The sequence below is a fragment of the Silurus aristotelis genome (assembly GCF_946808225.1).
Source record: "Silurus aristotelis genome assembly, chromosome: 16".
Lineage (NCBI taxonomy): Eukaryota > Metazoa > Chordata > Actinopteri > Siluriformes > Siluridae > Silurus > Silurus aristotelis.
This window is the reverse complement of record NC_139589.1, coordinates 18,708,253-18,731,168: the sequence shown is the minus strand read 5'-3', so window position 1 is coordinate 18,731,168 and position 22,916 is coordinate 18,708,253. Positions and strand designations below refer to the sequence as shown.

The following is a 22,916-nucleotide window of genomic DNA, read 5'->3' as shown; positions in this document are numbered from 1 at the left end:
GAATCCAGGTGTGAAAGACTTGTTGCATCTTTCCCAAAAACACTCCTGGCTGTATTAGATCAAAAGGGGGCTTCTACTAAATACTGAGCAAAGGGTCTGAATACTTAGGACCATGTGATATTTCAGTTTTTCTTTTTTAATAAATCTGCAACAATGTCAACAATTCTGTGCTTTTCTGTCAATATAGGGTGCTATGTGTACATTCATGAGGAAAAGAAATGAACTTAAATGATTTTAGCAAATGGCTGCAAAATAAAAAAGAGTGAAAAATTTAAGGGGGTCTGAATACTTTCCGTACCCACTGTGTATGTATATATATATATATATATATATATATATATATATATATATATATATATATATATATATATATATACACATACATATATATATACACACACACACACACACACACACACACACACACACACACACACACACACACACACACACACACACACATATATATATATATATATACACACATACATATATACAATATATATACTATATATATATACATATATATATATATATATATATATATATATACATATATATATATATATATATATATATATATATATATATATATATATATATATATATACATACATATACACACATACATATATACAATATATATACTAATATATATATATATATATATATATATAAATACTATCTTAACTCAACTTGGATGAATGATGCTAAATTCATTTAGAAATCATAAATACTCTTTTTTCAACTATTAATTTCCACTGCTGGCACCACTGGTCCCAGTGCGAAACATTGGTTTCAGTGTTCCAACTATTGGCTACCGTGACCCGCCTATAAGGCAAAAAGTTTTAGTGGAAACAGGAGAGTGGAGATGCGCATTTATTTCTGGGCAGCTGTGGTTTTACTTTTTTTTTGGATACAATCCGGGTTTGTACAACAACATCCTTGTCAGACTGCTTTTTCTTGCACCAATAGTTACTTCTAGTGGATGTGGTTCATCCTTTATGGTGGTATGCCTCCCATTATGTTGTGTGGATTGCAATATAGTAAGTTTAGCTGTGCTATTGCTTGTCTAATTTAATCTTCATACTCTGCTATAAAAAATGGAAAGTCCAATCAATGAAGATTGGTCCACGAGGCCACGAATATGTAGACATGAAACCAACAAAATTATATTGGTCAGTAGTTCACTTCCATTGTCCAAAAACTGTTGTTTCCTTCACAGCTTTTAATGGAGTTAAAGACTGCGGGGTGAACTGGCTTTTTTCCTAGTATGGCGCTCATTTCAGGGTCAGAGAATTCATTATTATGTCCTCTTTGGCTTTTAGAGGCCTGCAGAAAACAAAGTAAGTGTGTGTGTAAGTGTGTGTGTGTGTGTGTGTGTGTGTGTGTGTGTGTGTGTGTGTGTGTGTGTGTGTGTGTGTGTGTGTGTGTGTGTGTGTGTGTGTTTTTCAGGATCAGGCCTAGATGAAAATAAAGCCATAGTTCTGCTTATGCAAAACTAAGTTGAAGACATGTCGAACACCAGTCCGTGTTGGTTCACACACTACTATTTATATCTCAGCTTTGTTTGCTTGTATCATGCAACTGATATATTTAAACAAACATCTTACAGAACTTGAAGTACATTTATGCATAGGTTTTACTCAGAAATACAAAATAATGACTAAGGAAAAACATAGACTAAGTCTTAATAATGACAGCTTTTTAAAATAATGAACTGCATAAAATTGCATGCATATTAAATAATTGTATGATTTAAAATAATGAATACTCATTTCCATATTAATTCATTAGAATGGTTTGCTCCAGTGTACATTATTAACTACCTTGATAAGGCCTTCTCGTCTGCAGTTTGCTGTTTTGAGGATATCTTCTACACAGTACCACTGATTGGCCAAAAACAAAGCCACAGCTAAAATGGGGGAAAAAAGAACTTGAATACAATAGAGATAAAAAAATTAACAAGTTTTCACATGAAATAATAAAAGAAGTTTGTCTTTGCATGAACTGTAATTAATAATGTAGATCTGCCAAAATAACTACTGTTGCTGAAATGGATACTGTCCTTGAAATAATCGTCATTTCATGGTCATTTTAAGACACTACATGCCTCTGAAATAGTAAAAAAAACAGCATGGTTATGCTTTTAAAAGATCTTTGGATGTTTAATTCCTCAGAATATCCAGACATTGGAAAAGGATAAACGATTTAATATCTTATATACTTAAAACATAAATCAAATAAATCCAGACAATCAAAACAATTATTAACAAAAAAATGCATTCATTATTAAATGTGTGGAACATAGAGGATCAGTCATTCTTTCATTTCGGTGGGATAGTTTAGCCCCTAGTAAAACACTTCAGTTTACCAGTTTTCATATATTGTTCAGATTCAGCTCACACAGCTTCAGTAGGTCAATTCCCAATAATATGAAATATGACTGGGTTATCTGAAACACTAGAAATATTAAATATTGCGGGGATTTATTTCCCCAACAATGTGTTTTAATTAACTTGCCAAACATCTTCAACTCCAATGCAGTTTTTGCATTCAGATATGCATTTTTAAGTTTAAATTATACTTTGAAGGAAAAGAAGCAGAAAAAAGGACAGAAGTAGCATGAATGGCTAAAAGATATTGGTGGCATTCATTAACATCTAGACACAATGGCCAGTATCAAGATCAATAGTTGATACTTATTGTGAACTGTCTACCAGCATGTTTGCTGTAATTTTACTTTCTGGAATTAACACTGATACATCTCTTGTATGATTACTAAAATTTTAATGGCACCTCAGAAGTGACTGTATAAATAAATATCTTCTCATTAGACATTACTATAAAAATGAAACTTTGATATATTTTTGTCAATGTGCAGCTTGTATAGCATCACAGATTTACTGTCCTCTGAAAATAACTCATTACAGCCATTATTGTCTAAATGGCTTATGTGCTTACTTTTGTTGTCAAAGTGAACATGTCTAAACTGTGTCCAAAGTGTCAATATTGTGTGAGCAATTTATATGTAGCACTGCCATAATCCTTCTGGTCATGGAATTTAAAAGAGCTGCACAGGTTGTTACTGGGATTCTCTTCCACAATTACATCACGGAGCAGCTTGATTTTAGACACATGGCGGTTTTCCACGTTCTGCTTGAGGATGCCCCACTAAGTGCTTAATAGGATTTAGATATGGAGACATAATTGGTCATCCCATGACCTTAACCTTTTACTCATCAAGTTATTAGTCATCTTGGCGGTATGTTTGGGTTCCTTATCATGTTGAAAAACTGCAGTTTGGCCCAGTGTCTGAAGGGAGGGCATCATGTTCTGCTTTAGAATGTCACAGTACATGTTGGAATCCATGTTGATGAACTGCAGCGCCGCAGTACCAGCAGCACTCCTGCATCCCTAGACCACAATGCTACCACCACCATGCTTTACTGTAGTCCTTTGGGACTTCTGGGACAAAGGCCATACCAACCGACTTGTTGCAGTGTGCAGTGTGTGGTCTGAGCCAGTGTCTTTGATCACCCCTTGCTAAGACTGTTCTGAGTGGAACCTGTCTTGGAAGACCTCTGTATGACCCTGGCCACTATACTGTAACTTAATTTCAGGGTGTTATGGATCTTCTTATAGCCTACGCCATCTTGGTGGAAAGCAACAATTCTAATGATCAAATCCTTTGCCATGAGGTGCCATGATGAACTCCAGTGGTCAGTATGAGAGAATTGTACTTAAAGCACCAAATTTTATCTGCTCTAATACAAGATACACAAATTTGAATGGCCCTGTCAAGCACACAAATATGATGAATAGGACATGTGGCTTTGCTCGGTTACATGACATACAGCTGTCATCACTTAGGGTGAACTCACATTTGTTCCCAGTTATTTTGACAATAATAGCTGTATGATGTGTTATTTTCAGAGGACAGTAAAACTGTACTGCTGTACAAGCTGCACATTGACTACTCTAAAATATATCCAAGTTTAATTTCTATAGTATTGTCATTTTTGTGAGATACCTTGCTGGATGCTTTTAAAATGGTTGTTGGATATATGATAATATATTTCACCTTAAGTTATTATTATTCTTTAATCCAAGGTTAGTGAATAAAGCAGAGTGGTTACCTGTGAGCTGGTCCTGTGGGGTGAACAGAGCCAGGACTTTATGCAGGAGATTGGCTCCATACAGAGGAACAAAGCCTACACTGGACAGGCTGATCTGAACCTGAAACCATTTCAGAACGTACAGGAAACATTTTTTTACTAGTCATTCAGCCAACCATCTGCCATATTAGCTGCCTATGTTTTTGCTATTGGTAGTAGAAGGCTATAGATTAGCCTGTACACTACCCAGTATGAGCACCTTTAACCTTAATTAAGGAAATTACTCAATTGAGGAGAGTTAAGGTCCCAGCAGTGGTAGCTTGATGGTGCTGGGAACTGAACGCATGCCTTTTGATCAACATCTTAACCATGTAGCTACTACTTCTAACAAGCAAACGTAATTCTGACCCAGTAGAGTGAATACTCATGCAAGATACAAATGTCTGCTTTGTCTGTTTTCCTTTGTTGTTCTTTGCTTATGCAAGACACTGTATGCTTTAAGTACTTAACAGGATAATTCCACCCATTATTAAACCATCCCTTTTAGATTAAAATGTGTACAAATGTTTTTTAATTTTCCATATTTTAAGTCCACTTGTCTAATTTTTGCACATACATTACCAAGGCAGAACACTAGTATACATCCTGAGGACAAGGTTATGCAGAAAGGTGCGGTTTTGATTTGCAGAGTTGGGCTTAACATTGCAGCAAAATATAATTACATTTTCAAAAAAGACAAAGCAAATATTTACCAGTGGAATGAAATAAAGAATACAAATAAAATACACCACAATTCTGACCATGCAAATACTCTTCAGCTAACAGTACGATAGCAATGAGCACTGGAGAAAGGTATGAATAATAAAGCATGTAATAGGACCAATGAATGAACTCTCTGTATTTGCCTGCTGGGTCTGGCAGGAAGAAGCATGATCCTTATGTTTAGAACAGCTTTTAAAGACCACTGTTCTGTTTGATAGACTTCTGCATCATGACAGAGCTACTGTATATGCCAGGGCAACGCTAGAGTGTAACTACTACAGGTTTGTGCAGAATGATTCGCATTTATCAAATACTTCAACACAGTTTGCCTTGGTGAAAAAAGCTAATTTAAAAAGAAATACACATACACCATTATAATGTAGGTAATTTATCATATTTAATGCTGACCAACATATTATTACACCTAGAATTACTCCTACAATGAATGTCACAGAATTACCTTCTTTCCACTAGGTAGTGTGAAGTAGTGAGCATGGTCAGGATCAGCATAAAGCAGCTCATTCATGTAGGTGCGAGCTGAGCGTTCTAGCTCCCCGTGACTCGTCGCCTCCAGCACATCCACAGGGAACTCCATCCCTGCACAGAACAAAATGTTCATTATCATTCACAGATCACCTTCATACACCTACTTTTTTAGTTATTTGTTCCTACCGACAAACGTTTAAATTTTTCCTCGTGTTCCTGGTGTTAAAAAATTTAATAAAAAATTTTGGGAAAAAAAGTTTGGAAGAGAACAAAAAAAAAACATTTATGGCTACACAAACTCAAATCAGTTGGCTCTAATATTCTGAATATCATGACTATAAGTTATTGAATAAGCTTGACCCCAGATATGCAGTAAAACAAATTAACCAATAACTTACCAACAAAACTGAAATGATGATTGCATAGGTATTTACCAGGAAATAAATTCAACATAACTCTCAACATAATACTACCACCACTGTGCTTTATTATGAGGACGGTCTTCCAAGCAGTGTTAGAAAACTAAGTTTTGAGTCCTCACAATGCCTTTTTGGCAATAAATACATAATTTAATTAAGGTCACCATAGACCGCAAGACTGTTTAGTCTCCACCTCGCACTTTGAGCGCAATGTCACTGTGTTTACTCACTCCATGGCGGAAAACACGATTTTGTTGTCCTGACTCCACAGATGGAGGGAGTGAATAAACGAAGGATGGGGGGAATGTAGAAATTTGTTAAAGTATGCTGAAATAAGTAGAACAGTGAAGTTGAACATATCTTTAGAAAATTTACTTTTAAATGTAAAACATTTATATACACACATCTGTATTACCCAAATGGGGTCTAACTTTTTAATTTCATTTTTCCATCTATTTGAATTTTATTTAATCAACTTCATTTGTGCCAATGGAATTGATTACTCAATTTGATCAGTATCATTAAAAAAGTATACAGTGGAACCTCGGAGCTCGCGGCCTCAGCGCTCGCGACCTCGCATGCTCGCGACTTTTATTCCGACCGGCGACTCTCATTCAGATCGGCTTGTGAGCAACCGCGAGCTGCTCAAAACGCTAGTTTTAACATTTCTAATCAAGGTTTATCTCATTAAAATTGTCTAATAATTAAGTGTTATGGAGTGAAAGTGTTATTTACTCATTTAAATCGATTTCGTATAGTGTTTTTTGGGTTTTTACTGGGTTGGAAGGGGCGTATCAAAAGGTCGCGAAAATTCGGAACTCGCGACCGGTCTTGGTCCCTAACCCTCGCCAGCTCCGAGGTTCCACTGTATTGCATTAAATTTGATTTATTCTATTTTAATTTTTAGATTTTTTTTATTTAAACCAAGCAGGCATTTTAGTTTAAATTGTTTAAGAAATGTGAACTGTTGATATTTTTACACCCCTTTACAATCTATAGATCGCTCTAGCTCCCTTAGAGTTATGCTTGGGCTCTTGTCTGCTTTTCTGACTACAGTGGTCCATGGGAACTTCAGAAAATCCTCAAATTTTGGACACACAGCCCCTATGGCACCTTAGTAAAATTATTTAGACATTATGCCAGTAAGTTGGTTCTTTTTTTATGCATACTCATCAGAAAATTTTATGTAAGTAATGGACACAAATGCTTTATCACTTAAAATGAATAATACAATAAACTTTCTTTTCGGCTTCTCCCGTTAGGGGTCGCCACAGCGGATCCTCCGCACGTTTGATTTGGCACATGTTTTACGCTGGATGCCCTTCCTAACGCAACCCTCCCCAATTTATCCGGGCTTGGGACCGGCACTAAGAGTGGCTGGGGATGGTTCCCTGACCAAGAATAATACAATAATGTGTTTTAAAAAAATTTGCGAAATTTGATCGTGAAACTTGTGTCACGAAAAATGTTATTCCTAATGTTCCTGAACATTCGGTCCCGCTGCGGATTCCCACAAATTTTAAGATAAAAAGTTAGTTAAGTTCCGAATGAGAACCCTTAAATTTTCCGAGCCACGAGTTTCGAACCACGAATAATCGGGGTTGCCTGTACTGTCATAACTGCAAGGCATCTGCCATCCATATATGGAGTTGTACCATATGCTCTCTATTTATTAAGAGTGGACGTAAAATACCTGCTTGAAGAATTAATGCTGCTTTTTTTTTTTTTTTTTTTTAAAGGCAAAATTTGTGAAAAAAGCTATGCAACTGACAATTTAGGTTCCCAAGACAATACCAAAGGCAATCTTTTAGTTTTTTTATAAAAATAAAATGTGGGACAGCTAAAAGAGTTGAATACTTATGCAAGGTGATCTATAAATGAAAAGCATCTTCTGCTTAGATGAAAAAGCCACAAAAGGGTGTGTTTGGTTCCGAGTCTTCTGTAGGACGTTATGCTTGTGCAAGAAGTGTCACAAACTTATTTTCTAATTAAAAACAATTTTTAAAATTTTTGCTGCATCATTAACATCCTTTGTCAAAACTCCAGCATGTACCAACTGAATCTGCCAATATTTCTGAAACACTCCTTTTTCAGACAGGCCTGCACAGACAGACAGACAGACAGACAGACAGACAGACAGACAGACAGACAGACAGACAGACAGACAGACAGACAGACAGACAGACAGACAGACAGACACACAGACACACAGACACACAGACACACAGACACACAGACACACAGACACACACACACACACACACACACACACACACACACACACACACACACACACACACACACACACACACACACACACACACACACACACACACACACACACACACACACACTGTGTCCCACTGGCAGTTCTCCCAGCTGCTCTGTCCCAACAATACCAAACTGTCACACACCATCTGTGTCACAGTGTTAATCAGAGCGAGTGTGCAACATTAAAGCAGCACGTATTCTCATGAAGACGCACAAATATTTTCACAGACCTACAGAAACCCGTAGAGTAGCAAACTATACAAAGCGCAAACTACAGCTGTTCATTTCAACTTTGTCAGTTTGCTTTTTTGTTTAGTAATAATCATTTCCTACAACGAAACAGCTTTGTCAATAGGGTTAACTATAATGAAAATGATTTGAAATCATTGCCAATATTTATCTTCTTTTTTTTTTTGTATGGTAATGTTTCTATTCACAATCTAAAATCAGATAATTCAGACAATTTGATTTTTTTTGTTTTGATGGCAAAAACATAAAAAAAAAAATAAAAAAAAAACCAGAAGTAAAGCTTTTAGCATGGTCACAGCTTGTAATTCATAGAATTCAACATGATCAGAAATTATGAGGACAAATATCCATTCCATCGCTTTCATCCTCATGGTCTTTAACTTGAATTTGTTGGTTCCAAAAAAAAAAAAAAAAAAAAAAAAAAAGTTTTTTTTGTCTTTTCTTTTCTCCCCCCAAAGCAAATTTCCTGCAGTCCTCAGAATACATGATGGTTTTTTATTATGTTTAAGTTTTCACTCTTGTTTTATTGCAAATTAACCAGCAGGTAATTATTTGTTGCATAGTGTCAAGTAAGTCACTTAAGTAGTAAGTTCTTCCCCAAACTGTTAGTGTCTTCGGATAGAGTAGCATTGAATTTTTCCTTTAATATAACTACTAGACCCCAACCTGCATGACAATGCCCCTGTGCACAAAGAGAGCTTTCTGAAAATATAGTTTACATGGGTTAGAGCGGAAGATCTTGAGTGGTCTGGCATAGAGCTCTGATCTTAACGCTAAAAGCCTTTGGAATGACTGCACCCCAGGCCTCCTCACCTCACCCACATAATTACCTGACTTTACCAAAGCCCTTGTGGCGTTCAGCATGAGCACACTCCAAAATCTAGTGGAACACCTTCCGAGAGGGGTGGAGGTTACACCAAATAGAGACTAAATGAAAGCAGAAAGCACATATGAATAGCCCTGCAGCCAAAACAACAATACTTAAAACCATTGCAGAGACGGAAATGAATTTAGAGACAGGATTAGAGGATAAATGTGGAATGCAAAAAACATTAGATAAGAATACTTTAGCATGTCCAATAAGGGGAAAATTTGCATGCTCATCAGGGCATTACAAACAGACTTCTACAAACACTGTGCTACATTTTTTCAAAGCCAACTTGCTCAACAAACGTTTTATCTGCTCTGTTGAAGCTGCTCGATGATGTTCAAGTCTGCACAATGCATTTGTTCTACTTGTTATTTCAATGCTGGCCTCTGCCAAGCATGTAAAGAGGTTTCGATATTCAAAGTGCTATGTGACATGTTTTGCATTGTTAAAGTAAAGGCTGCGATTCTAAAGATAAAGGACAACTACGCTATATTTTGACCGAATTTGAATTATTCTGTGCACATATCCTCTTTATTGAAAACAATCATTTTGCACACCAGATGAAAAATTCCTCTGCACATCCTGTTGTGCCCTGTACTGCATTATGCATTCTTCTGGGTATCTATTTTCCCTCTGTATTATCAACTTTCAACAAGCTTATGTTCTTTGCACTGCCTGTAGTTTTTTTGTTGCTTTTTCATTATATTGTTGCTCCAAGGTCACACCAAAGTCGCATGTGCACAAAGTGACGTGCACGCACACACACACAAGAATTTCCTTTGCTGGTAACTATCAACTGCTCAAATAAAATAATACCCAGACAAAATAAACAAACAGTCTGTATACAAATAGTCTGGATGTACCAACCAACCCCTAAGAGCAGTGAGAATCAACTAAATACCTTTATGTTCATTCAGAGACCTTCCAATAAACACACCAAGTTGCCCAAGCAAAATTTTTAAATCAAGACAACCTCCTTATCCCCCCTCAATTTCTTTTTCCGACACTGGTTAAAAAAAACTTCTGTGGCACCAGCTAGCTTAGTTGTCATTTACAGTTTTTGTGAATTATTACTAAGAACTTTTTCTGTCTTGTTGGCACTAGACTTCGTTGTCTTTACTATGTGCCACACACTCACAGCCATCCTTAGAAGCATCCTGGATCCTGATGATGTAGTAGGGAATTCCACCACTGGCTTCAATCTTCTAGGGGCTGCAGCTTCTTAAGCAAATAGTTAAAAAGTCATTTGACAAAAAAGAACTTGCTCAAAAAGGTAATCATAGCTGCATAGAAGAAGTAATGCCAAGCTCTTGGGCCCTTGAGCAAGGCCCTTATCCCTCTGTGCTCCAGGGGTTCCATATCATTGCTGACCCTGCGTTTTGACCCCAGCTTCCGAACAAGCTGGGATATGCGAAGAAAATAATTTCACTGTGCTCTAATGTATATGTGACAAATAAAGGCTATTCTATTCTATTCCATTTTTGATGTTGAGTATATGTTCCGTATTGTGGCAGTCAACAACACAAACCTTCATGGAATGGAACATCAGAACTGGTGGAAAAACATCCAATCCAAACTGATATTCAGGCAACTATGATCCTTAATACTTAAATCTCATCATCGAATACGCATTCCTAAAAAAATACAAGTCGTCCAGTACTCATAGTAGAGAAAGTAGGTCCTACTGCAAAGTGTTAAATAACAGTTGCCCAAAGGCACAAATACACACAAACTCAATTCACAATTTTAAAGAAATTTGAAAACCTACAGTAAAAGAACTCCTTCTCATATGGTAAGTCTGAGTCAAGTCAAGTTTATTTCTATAGCGCTGTTTACAACGGACATTGTTTTAAAGCAGCTTTACAGAATTTAAGAGTTAAGGTGAACGATGTGTATTTATGATCAGCCATGGTGACTGTGGCAAGGAAAAACTCCCTTAGAGGAAGAAAACCTTGCGAGGAACCAGACTCAAAAGGGGAACCCATCATCATTTGGGTGATATCAACTCTATCAATTATTGGTCAAGGACCTGATCAAAACCGGGCCATTTTAACAAATATAATCGCACATTATTATTCCTTACTGGAAATAATGCCATATTTTGAAGAATCTTAACTCCTCATCAATGCTCCAGCTCTCAAAATTATTACTTATGTAAACATTTATTTGACTTTTTTTTGTTTGTTTGAGTCTGAGACTTAAGTGGTTAATATAGATTTTTTTTATCCACCAACAATCCTACCATCTTGCTTGAAATACTATTAATAGTACAGTGGGCCACATTTAGTCCCCATCTGCTGCTATAAAACCTCCACTCTTCTGGGAGGATGTTCCACTAGATTTTGCCGTGTGATTGTGAAAATGTGTACATTCAGCTAATAGGATGTTTGTAAAGTCAGACACTGATGTAGGGTGAGGAGGCCTGGGGTATAGTCAGAGTTCCAATTTATTCCAAAGGTGATGAGATCAGAGCTCTACAGCAGGCTACTCAAGATCTTCCATTACAACCCATGTAAACCATATCTTCATGGAGCTGGCTTTGTGCACAGGAGCAGTGTCATGCTGGAACATTTGAGTCTCCTAGTTCATGTGAATATTCATTACTACCAAATCCAAAGACATCCTATAAAAATTGTGTGCCTGTAACATTGTGGTAACAGTTTGGGGAAGAACCACATATGTCCAGAAAAGTCGTCATACTTTTGTCCATATAATAAATATATTTTTTTCTTAAGTTTGGGTTTTTCACTGACTGTAAAAGAGAAAGCACATCCTGCCAGTTGTTGTTAAAATGCCAAGGGTGAAAGTCATAAAATGTCACCGAAAATGTCATCAATATGCAGTGACTCTTTATCAGTGCCCAAACTTGTGTACACGATATACTGAATTATAATGCAGTAAGCTATAGAGCTGACTGAAAGGTTCAAGAAACTCAAAGAAATTGTTTGCTGGATTCTCAGAACTTTTGTGTATTGAAAATAATAAAAATCCCTGCTAATATACCAGTGAAAAGAATTTACGTGTTTTTATTTTTGGTAATAACATCTGCTCTGGTGCCGTTTTTTTTTTTTAAACACAAAGTCATCAGTGAAATTCTCCTCCATTAGAAGACTTCGATGGTGGCAGGGTTAAAAGTGTCAAGAGGTACATCGGATCTTTTCCCTTTTTGAAGATGCCTGTTTCAAGAAAGCCAGTTATCTCCAAACTCTTCTATATTACTGGGGTGTTGAAATATTGCAGTGCCCTCCACAAGACATGCAATCTATCTGCTCTACATCAAAGTGTTTCACATGGTTATAGACCAGATTTTGTTCTCCCATGTCCTGACATACTTGATGACACAGAAATAGTGAATGAGAACCTAAAGTGTGCATACTTAACCTTGACTATTCCTGACTTATCCTAAGACTGATTAACACTACAGTCCCTTTTTGTAGGCACCTCAGTGAGTGATGGGACTAAAGATAATTTGTTTCAGGTGGTTTTAGTTGTTGCACTGAAAATAACCATATTTTGACGAGACACCCTGACACGCTTCTTCAGTTGGACACGGTAGGGCTGTAGCGTGATACAAAGTAATGAATTCAGAATATGAAAATCTCAGAATTCTCAGCCATCTGTAGTCAATCCATTTAACATTTTATTTCAGTTTCTAACTCTCTTTTGTAAACGAATTCACCACCAATATTTAAAATCCACAAAGGCCATGTTTGGTGTGTTGTAGAACAAAGATATCTTATCAGGATGCAGAATGTATTCCCAAAACATGCTTTCACAGAAGCACTTGTATTGTGTGTATTCAAGCACACAGCCCATACACAGACTTTTGTACAATGTTGTACAGCATTATATGAAATCGTTTTAACATTTTAGTGGTATCTAACATAAGAAAAGAAAATATTTCGTTGACAAACAAATTGTGACTTTTGTTGTGTTTTGTTGATTTCGGAGCTTGCTACGGAATAAGCACCAGATCCTCAAAGACCAAGATCAGAATTAAGCAGTAACTGATGAGTTGAAAAATAATCCTTTTATTCAGTGGGGAACAATCGGGAATGCATGAAGATGACAAAACCTGTTCCTATACTAGAAAAAAAATCTACAATTCCACAGAGCTGTTAAAAATCTTTTTTTCTACATTATGTTCTTTTACTTGCTTTGTAGTTTCCAGCTATAAGACTAACCACAGTTTATATAAAGGCACCCATTGTGCACTTAATTTGCAAGGGAACTACAGTTTATAGGTGCTGTATCAGAACTGATAACAGGAACCAACTGCTTTTGCTACATTTATGGTAACAGAAAGCTTTCAAACCAAAAGTATTATAGAGGTATGTTGAATTGTACAGGTTGAAAGGGCTTGTACCAGTGTTTTAATGTTGGAAGGTTGTAGCTCAACAGTTAAGATGTTGGACTGCTCAGAAGGTCATGCGTTCAAATCCCAGCACAACCAAACTGCCACTGCTGGGCCCTTAAACAACGCCCTAAACCCTTGAATGCTCAGTTGTATAAATGAGATAAACTGGATAAGGGCACCTGCCAAATGCAATTAATGTAAATATACTAAGCAATTCCTATGACACGTGATTTGGTTTCCCTTAGTTTTCTGCCCAATTTGGTCACCGGCCTCTCATTAGAAAGCTCTCCCTCATTTTACGACAGCTATCACTCAGGGAGAGCAAAGGTCTCATCCTCTGAGACACATGAAACCGACTGCAACATTTCAAACTGCTGCATCACAGGACAGAATTGCACACTTGCATGAGGGGCAATCTGCCCTCTTTCACATACATGAGAGGATACCATCTGTCTCAACCTAAGAGCACAGCAAACTTTGCTTACTTGGATCAGCATATGGTATTTCTCAGTTCAAACAAATGTAATTTGGTTATTGGATTTGAATTAGGTTCAGGCGAAGAACTAACAAGTTCACGTGGTTCATTTAAAACAGCTAATTATAGGCATTTTGGAATAATGACAACAAAGTTGTCTTTTTTTGCTTTGCAACAGGATTGTAAATATGTTTTCAATGTATTGTAATGAAATATTATTAAATAAGAGGTGTATTCAGGATTCAGACAAACCTTTTTTAAGGTCTTCTGCCCAGCCATGTGACACACAACTCTCAACACTCAACATTCTAAAACACCTAATATTAAATTGTTTTTGAGACATGCATGACTGGAGGAAAGTTTTGTGGATGGATCAGTCCAAATTTGACATTTTTGGTTCTCATATATGTAACAGAAGTACATATGTGATACGAACATGTGAACACGTATGAGTGTTAGCAGACTGCCTCACACACGCAATCAAACGTGGAACCAAATTCCCCATACAACAAGACAATGAGCTGAAGCATACATCCAAGATCTGTAAACATTATTTAAAGAGTCTAAGGAGCAATATTTCAAATGTTGACTAGAGTATTATCTATAATGCAATGGCCTGCCCAGAGACTGCACCTACATCCTATTGAACTGCTCTGTGATGAACTGGATTACATGGTAAGAAATAAATATCCAAGTAGTGAAGAACACCACTATAACACTATCACAAATAAGGATTCTTTTAGTATTTTTTTACTGTGTAAAAATAAACATTTGGGGCAGTCTGACAAGCAAAATGCAAGCATGGAAGTGTGTCCTAACCATTCATAATCCATGCTAATATTTTTCACTTTTTAATGTTCAAAGAGAACTATTTCTATATGGTCAGCATTACAGTGGTCAGCAGTTTATCCAGATATGAATTACTTTCAAATATTAAAAATTGTATATTGGTTATGATCAAGCATCTCTGGCCCATTTATGTTACACACATTTGCTTATTAAAAAACTAAATTTGTGTATTATTTTAAATTTTTCTATGCTTGTTTATATAAATAGCCAGAATCTTTGTGTGGTGAAAGACAAGAGATGAGCTGGATGCAGCCGTGACCAACAGAACAGCCACATTATCTCTCTTTCGATTAAAATTTTTTGATATTGGGTTTGGAAATTGGGGAATTTCTTGCATGTTAAAGTTATTTTAAAACAAATAAACCATATACCAAAACTATGATATGCATAATCATTAAAAAGTGTAGATTATATTTTTGTTTTAATAATAACAACCTGTAAATATGAATGAATGAATGAACAGGAGATATTTAGAATGGGGGAAAAACTCCCCCCATTCTATTATGTCTATTATGACTATTATATTGGTATTGGTCTGCATATTAAAATGCAAATTGGAAGTTGTGTGACTCGTGCAGGTTTAACATATGAGTGTGCATCATTGATCTGTGCAAAAAAATTTATAAAAAAGTTACAACAATAAGTTATAAACTGTCTTCAATGTTGTAAACGATGTGGAAGTATTGAGCAGCGCGCGTGCTTTCACGCTTATCCCTTTACCCATTTACCCCATATATCTAGGCACGCGCCTCACCTGAAGCTATACTTCGGATAAACAGTGGCTCCATCGACAATGTGACAGTGTGCGTCATTTCCTGCTTTAACCTCTGCAATCTCTAAAATAATGAATTAATAGTGTATTAATTCTGAACCTAAACAAAATAGGGTCGATGCGCCTGAGCAGTGAGCGGGCCGGACCGGTAAGCTATAAGCCTCTCGCGCTCGAGCGTCAAACAATTTCCCAAAGTGTTTTCTCTTTCTTTCTTTTTTTTAACATTATTATTATTTTGCTTACTCACCTTCTGCACGACGGCGAGGCGCTTGTCGGAGTATTTTTTGTAAATAATATTAAAGGGTTTTCTTCTGGAATATGTATATAGAGAGAAAAAGCAGTTCCGGCCCATTCGAGACGTCAGCTCGTGCGCCGCGGAGTTAGAAGCACGAGCGTCGCTACGCCACACGGATCCACGCGCGCGCTCGATGCAGCGCGCTCTCGCGGGGAAGCTGTGAGGGAGCGCCGTGCGCGTGCGCGATAGCCCTTAGTTCAATCAAGTTTTTTTCAAAAACTATTTAAAAAAAACTTATATACATATTATATACTTATATAAAACATATACATATATCTCCTCAGTCATATCCTCACATGGGTTTTCTTACCACTGCTATGCTGATGACACTTAAATCATCTTTTCTTTCCCTCCCTCAGATACCACAGCTTTCACTCAGATCTCAACATGCTTGGCATACATTCATGAATGAGTGCTCATCAATACTCACCCCCAGCAAACAGAACTGCTGGTCATCCCAGGTCACTCATCTCCAGGTCAAGATCTCAGAATAACTCTTCATATCTCTCTGCTCTCCCCTTCAGCCACTGCTCGCAACCTTGTGGTGACTATGGACAATCAACTGTCCGTCTCCTCTCATGTTTCTAATGTGGCTCGTTCTTGTCGATTTCTTCTCTACAACATCTGAAGAATTCGACTAGTTCTATCCACACAGGCTGCCCAGGTGCTTGTTTAGTTTCTTGTCATTTCTAGATTGGACTATTGCAACGCTCTGCTGGCAGGTCGACCTCTAAACACTATTTGTCTACTGCAAATGATCAAAATCCTGCTGCTCGACTTGTGTTCAATCTGCCAAAGTTCTCCCACACCACCCCACTGCTAAACTTTCTTCACTGGCTTCCAGTAGCTGCACGTATCAGATTCAAAACACTGAGGCTTGCCCACAAGGCCAAAAATGGATCAGCACCTTATTACATGCTTGACTGGTACCACCTTCTCTCGGGAAAGGCAAGTATACTTCAAGGCTCTTCTCTGTTTTGGCACCAAGGTGGTGGAATGAACTTCCCCTAGATATCCAAACAGAGGAGTCCCTGGCTATCTTCAAGCAACGGTTAAAGACCTACCTCTCCTGAAACACTAAAAAACACTTGTCAAGTTTGCTTTGTTTAAAAAAAAGAAATAAATAAATAACTCAACAGAGTTGTAGGTGGATTTATTTCAAGTTTGTAATCCAGATTACCAGTGTAGATTTGTTAATTGCTAGAGACTCAATGTACGTCACTCTGGACAAGGGCGTCTGCTAAATGACACAAATGTAAATAAATAAATCAATAAATAAATAAATAAATAAATAAATAAATAAATAAATAAAACATTATCTTCATTGTCCCTATTTATTGTACTCTTTTGGGAGGATGTTCCACTTAATTTTGGTGTGCTTGTGAAGATTTGTGTTCATTCAGCCATAAGGGCATTAGTAAAGTCAGGTACTGATATAGAGTAAGTAGGTCTAGTGTGCAGTTTGTGTTCTGGTTCCCCCCTTAAGATGTTTTATAGGGGTTGAGGTCAAAACTCTATAGAAGTCCACAGAAAATCTTCCACTCCAACCCCATTAAACCATGTCTTCATTGAGATTGCTTTGTGCACAGGGTCATTGTCATGCTGGAAAAGGTCTGGGTCTCCTAGTTCAAGAGAAGGAAAAATGCAACGCTACCGCATCCAAAGACACCCTATACAATTGTGTGCCTCAAACTTTGTGGTAACAATTTGGGAAAGAACCACATAAAGCATTTTTGACCATATCATGTAGGATAGTATTTAACAGGTCTAGGGTTCAGAATTGTACTAATAATGTCTAAAAATTTACCCCCTTACAAAAAAACGAACAGTCTAGATTTTTCATGGTTTATTTTAACAGAAAGAGTAAGAATATAAAAAAAAAAATCCGGAAGAAAATAATAAATTCCTGTTATATATAACTCCCCCACACACATTAGTCCTCATCCCAGAATTACATGGGAGCTCGGACCACAGTCACCAATGAAAACATTGGTAACACATCAAGGTCCTTCTACTCAAGAATGCACATGAACAGGCCCGTCTGAAGTTTGCCAACGAAGACCTGAATGATTCAGAGAAGGCTTGAGAGAATGTGATGTGGTCAGATGAAATCAAAATTGAGCTCTTTGGCATCAATTCAACTCGCCGTGTTCAGAGGCTGAGAAATGAAGGATGTGACCCCAAGAACACCATCCCCACAGGAGGAAACATTTTGCTTTGGGGCTGTTTCTCTGCTAAGGGTACAGGAAGACACATGAACAGGGCCATGCACTGTAGAATCTTGGATGAGAACCTTCTGGCCTCAGCCAGAACACTGATGATGGGTCATGGATGAGTTTTCCAGCATGAAAATAAACCAAAGCATACAGCCAAGGCAACAATCTAATGGTCTTGTAGCCCATTTCAGCCTTGTGGACGTCTACAAACTTGTCCCTGAAGTCCTTTGACAACTCGTTGGTCTTTCCCATGGTGGTTAAAAGGTTTGAATGGAAGAGGTTGATTCTGTGACTGATGTATTTTATATACATAAGTAGATATTAGGAATACTTTCCCAAAGGGACATGTTTTTTTTTTTATGGATTTCTTTTATATTCTGTCTCTCTCTGTAAAAATAAACCTACCATAAAATTCCAGACTTTTCATTCTTTGTAAGGGGCAGGTGATTAGCCAATTATTTCCCCCACTTTAAAGAAACAATTATATCGGCGGAAGATTGCTGAGGATGAAGAAGCCGTGCAGGAGGGAAAGAGGAAGGCCAAGGAGGATGTTTATGAATGTGGTGAGAGAAGACATGCTGGTGGTTAATTTGAAAAAGGCAGGTGTAAAAGACAGGGTGGAATGAAGACGGCTGCTCTTAAAGCATATTTTGACCTGAAAATGAAACTGCATGCCTTATTTAAAAACAATAATATTTTGAGTGATCGCTGTAGTTCCAAGTGTTAAACAATTGGGGCAGTGTGTGGGCAGCATGCTGATTCTATAGCACATTGGGTTTGATTACATTTTAATTATTTTTTGTATTTATATAATAATTTTTAAAAGTTACACTTTTTTAGCAGACAGCATACATTGGGAGCTAACAAATAAGTACAAACGTTCCATTTTGCAATTACTTGCCCTTTTTTTTTTTATTGCCATAATATCGATTTGGTATTGGTATCATGATATTTAATTGCGGTATCGTATCGAAGTAAAACTTTGGTATCGTGACCACACTACTGCCTGCAGATTCATATCTTTTACAATAACCATACAACCTCCTATAAATTCTTTATTATTGTATAAACAGACAAAAATGCATTTTTTGTTCAGATCTGAATGACACAACACCGGCTAGACGTAGAAAAGGCATGAAGAATCATGTACACAGGTATATTTGAACAGATCTGAAGAACTTATTATAGTTAAATATACCAGCCATAAAACAATAAGATACATATAATACGGTTCCTAGATAAGTGTAATATTACTAACAAAAAAACGATGTCTGTCGAAAATGCTAATATTCATTGTCAAACTACAGTAACAGCATTTTCGTGGTCAGAGAGGTGACTGATCTGATCTCGGAACACTGGGCGTATTACAAAAAATAAATCAATAGGCATAATGTGACTTGCCTTCAATAATACACACGTTAGTTGAATGGTCCCCATTAGCATTGATTTATTACTAAACACAGAATTTCTGAGAGAATTGTCCTTGACTTGATGTCAGCAATTTGAATTCACACACATTTCAAATGGTTAGAACACTGGCCCCCATACACATTTAACAAATTAAAGTGCTAGGCATTATAATTTGTTGAATTGAATAAGCTTAGTCATCTGAAACTAGCCCATAAAAACGAAGCCTCTGAATGTCATGTTAATTGTTTCAATTACGAAACCGACTGGAGCACCTTAAATAATTCACCCAAAGCTTTACACATGCGACTTTAATCGGTACAAATGTACCCGCTATCTAATTTATGTGGTTCCGAAAAAGATACAGCTACGCTTTGGCACGACAAGACAAAAAAAAAAAAAGGGAAGAACTGAGTGAGTAATGTCACAGTGAGCCAATAAAAATGGCGCTTTGTTGAGATTGATGGAAAGAGTCTACAATTCAGATGTAACTCAGAACTCAGCATGTGTGTGTCTAGCTCTGGACTTGACGTGCAAAAGCCTGGACGAGCAGTGTGAATGGATCTTGGCCCTCTTGCGTGACCTTTGACCCAGGAGTGGTGGGTTTGGTCTGAGGGGAGGGCAGAAGTCCGCTGGCGGGGGACGAAGGTGATCCTCTACGGAAAAACCTGTACAGCGTCGACAGCAATGTACTCTGGGAACACAAACATGAGAAGGGATTATTATTATTATTATTTTTTTTTTTTTTTTAATCACGACTTTGAATCTTATAGCTGACAAGATGGAATAACTATGTATTGATGGAATGTAAGAGAGAGACAATAATAATAATAATAATAAATAAATAAATAAATCAGCCACCTTTTAAAAAATGTGTCAGATAGGAAGCTAGCAGCAAAAATAGAGCTCAAATGGTAGTGTGTAAAGCTTTTCTATGCTGTATGTATCATCGGTAAATGCTCTTTCGCGGTGAATTAAACCGTTAATAATTTGCTTATATGATCGAAAAAAAAATTTGGCTCGGGTGTTTGAATTCCACGGGATTAATCGGAATTCCTTTAAGAGCTAATGAAAAGATATTTAAAGAAAAAAAATTGGTAGATGGAAACCATTATGGGAGACTCACCAGTTCAGAGCTGAGCTCCTGTTTTACTCTCTGCTTGTCCCGGGGCAGAACAGTCGGATCTTTTAAACATCGCATGGCCTGTGAGATCAACACGTAGAAACAGTTCTCCATCGAAAACATCAGCAAGGACCTGAAGAAGCCGAACAAAAAGAAAACGGTGGAAGAAATCATTTTTATGGGGGCTTCTACAACCAATTCTTTCGACTTGACTATACTAGACAGAATTTAACCTTAAACTTGAATAGTTTAAGACTATAGGATCAATCATTCCAATTTTGACTGAAAATTAACAAAAAGCTTCCTCTCAAGCTTTCAAACAATTGATGAATAAATTTCAGAATACCTACTTTATGCTCATTTCTATTGTTAATCGCACTATAAAAATAGAATGAAATAGTGAATAGTTGTTGATTATACAGAATAAACTCACATGACTTAATTATGCTAAACAGGATAAATTATTGGCTCTGTTTAAAAAGGTCTCCCAGTACCAGTTATAGCACCATGCAAAGGTCATGTTCAATTTTCTCCCTTACTTCATTGCTTGAGTTTCCTCAGATGACACCACCGGCTCTTTCTTTTTCTCTATCTGAGAATCACAAAATATAATTTTTTATAATGAAGAAACAATTTATACATGTTAAGTGAGTTGGTAAACTAGCAAACTAGAAGCACAATTAGGAATGTCAAAAAGGGGACAATTTTCATTGCATCTGACAAAATGATTAATGTAACAGGTTTTTTTGTTTTATATATATTGTTTAATATTTCGTTATATTTGCATGGTTTCATCATAATTGGACATTTTGATTTTAAACATTTGCTAGATTTATTGACTTGTGCATGCTTTAGACCAGGGGTCACCAACATGGTGCCTGAAGGACCACAAGTCGCCCGTGGGCCTTTTCTAAAAAATAGCTCATAGCTTCAAAAGTGTGTATCAAACTGGTAGCCCTTCACATTAATCGTTACCCAAGAAGAAGCTCTCAGTTTCAAAAAAGTTGGGGACCCCTGGTTTAGACAGTATTCAATCTCTACTTCATGAGACAATAACTGTATAAATAATTAGATATATGATGAGGTACTGAAGTTGACATGAATACACTACCTCGCCCAGCATGCTCAGAGCCACATTGATGGTGGCCAACAGGGTCCCAAACGACGGTGCGACGTCGGAATCGAACGCCGGCGTTGTAAAACTGAGGACGAACAAAGTCCTGTACTCCGCGAGGTCCATAGACTAACAAAGAGACACGCACATTAAACCCTGAAGTTGCATTTAAAAAAAAAAAAAAAAAAAGAATCTTGATCTGTGATACATGTACACACTTGCACACAATACAAATAACTGCATTAATAGCAGGACGCCAAACAGCCCCACATAAGCAGTGCCATTGCGATGTAGCACAACCGTTTTGTTGTGAAGGTACAGAGATCTCTTTAACTCAGAGGGATACAATCCTTTTTCTAACCCATCAACCCACATTGACCTGGCTAATTCTAATTTGCCCAGAGTGGGAGTACAGTAGAACTACGATGGAACTGCTTTCCGATGACCCCATCATAATGTGAAAATAGTGCAAGTCTAGACGTGGCTTAGCCTTAGCAATTTATAACCTTTGTGTGATTGTTTCTTTTTCCCGTGTGGATTTCTTGTGGTAATACTAATATATGGTAAAATTTTAATATCTCCACAATTATGATATTTATCATCATGTATATACCTGGTCTAACAGGATTTGGCAGCAGTCTGGTGTAAAGTGCTGTAACGTCGCCAGAGTTTTGCTGAGAATCTTCAGAAGGCTGCACTGCACCGCCTGCAAAGCTTTAGGCTCCACCTCCTCTCGTTCTCCGACCGATGGTTGCTCTTTAGAGAGGGGCTGGAGCGCTTGCTGTGGGCGGGGCCTCTGCGGTAAAGCCTCACCATTTTTTGCCTGTAAAGAAAGTAGAATTTTCAGAAAAAAGGAAGTAACTCTGGTATAATGCTTGAGTAGGTTTATTTAATGATGTGCACATTACCTGGAGGTAGTGGTGTAACATTTTCTTGCTGTGTAAAAGATATGTACATGTCTGACACAAGTAACAGAGATTCACCTGCAAGGCAAAAAAAAAAAAAAAAAAGAATACATGTAAAAAAAAATAATAAAATTTTGCATTTTGCATGTATACCAGGAGTTGCACAGACTATTTTACTAATACAGTTAAGTTGCTACTGTGGGGTTACTAATTAAGATGATGGAAGT

General features: G+C 37.1%; 2 protein-coding genes across 3 annotated transcripts in view; both read right to left on the bottom strand.

The window, feature by feature from the left end:
* Positions 1–16,096, bottom strand: part of fam169ab (family with sequence similarity 169 member Ab) — a 31,393-nt gene extending 15,297 nt beyond the window's left edge. Inside the window, exons 1-4 of the mRNA XM_083564061.1 lie at positions 15,877–16,096; positions 5,341–5,477; positions 4,140–4,239; positions 1,830–1,915 (exon numbers count right to left, since the gene is read on the bottom strand). Coding sequence (XP_083420187.1) covers positions 1,830–1,915; positions 4,140–4,239; positions 5,341–5,475 — 321 coding nt within the window. The 5' untranslated portion in view covers positions 5,476–5,477; positions 15,877–16,096. The remainder of the gene's footprint in view (positions 1–1,829; positions 1,916–4,139; positions 4,240–5,340; positions 5,478–15,876) is intronic.
* A 3,086-nt stretch (positions 16,097–19,182) lies between these two features.
* nup188 (nucleoporin 188) overlaps positions 19,183–22,916 on the bottom strand; it is a 32,608-nt gene continuing 28,874 nt past the window's right edge. For both annotated transcript variants that reach the window (XM_083563940.1, XM_083563939.1), the window contains exons 38-43: positions 22,693–22,767; positions 22,398–22,607; positions 21,782–21,913; positions 21,210–21,262; positions 20,674–20,803; positions 19,183–20,241 (exon numbers count right to left, since the gene is read on the bottom strand). In XM_083563940.1, the coding sequence (XP_083420066.1) occupies positions 20,062–20,241; positions 20,674–20,803; positions 21,210–21,262; positions 21,782–21,913; positions 22,398–22,607; positions 22,693–22,767 (780 nt within the window). In that variant the 3' untranslated portion in view covers positions 19,183–20,061. The remainder of the gene's footprint in view (positions 20,242–20,673; positions 20,804–21,209; positions 21,263–21,781; positions 21,914–22,397; positions 22,608–22,692; positions 22,768–22,916) is intronic.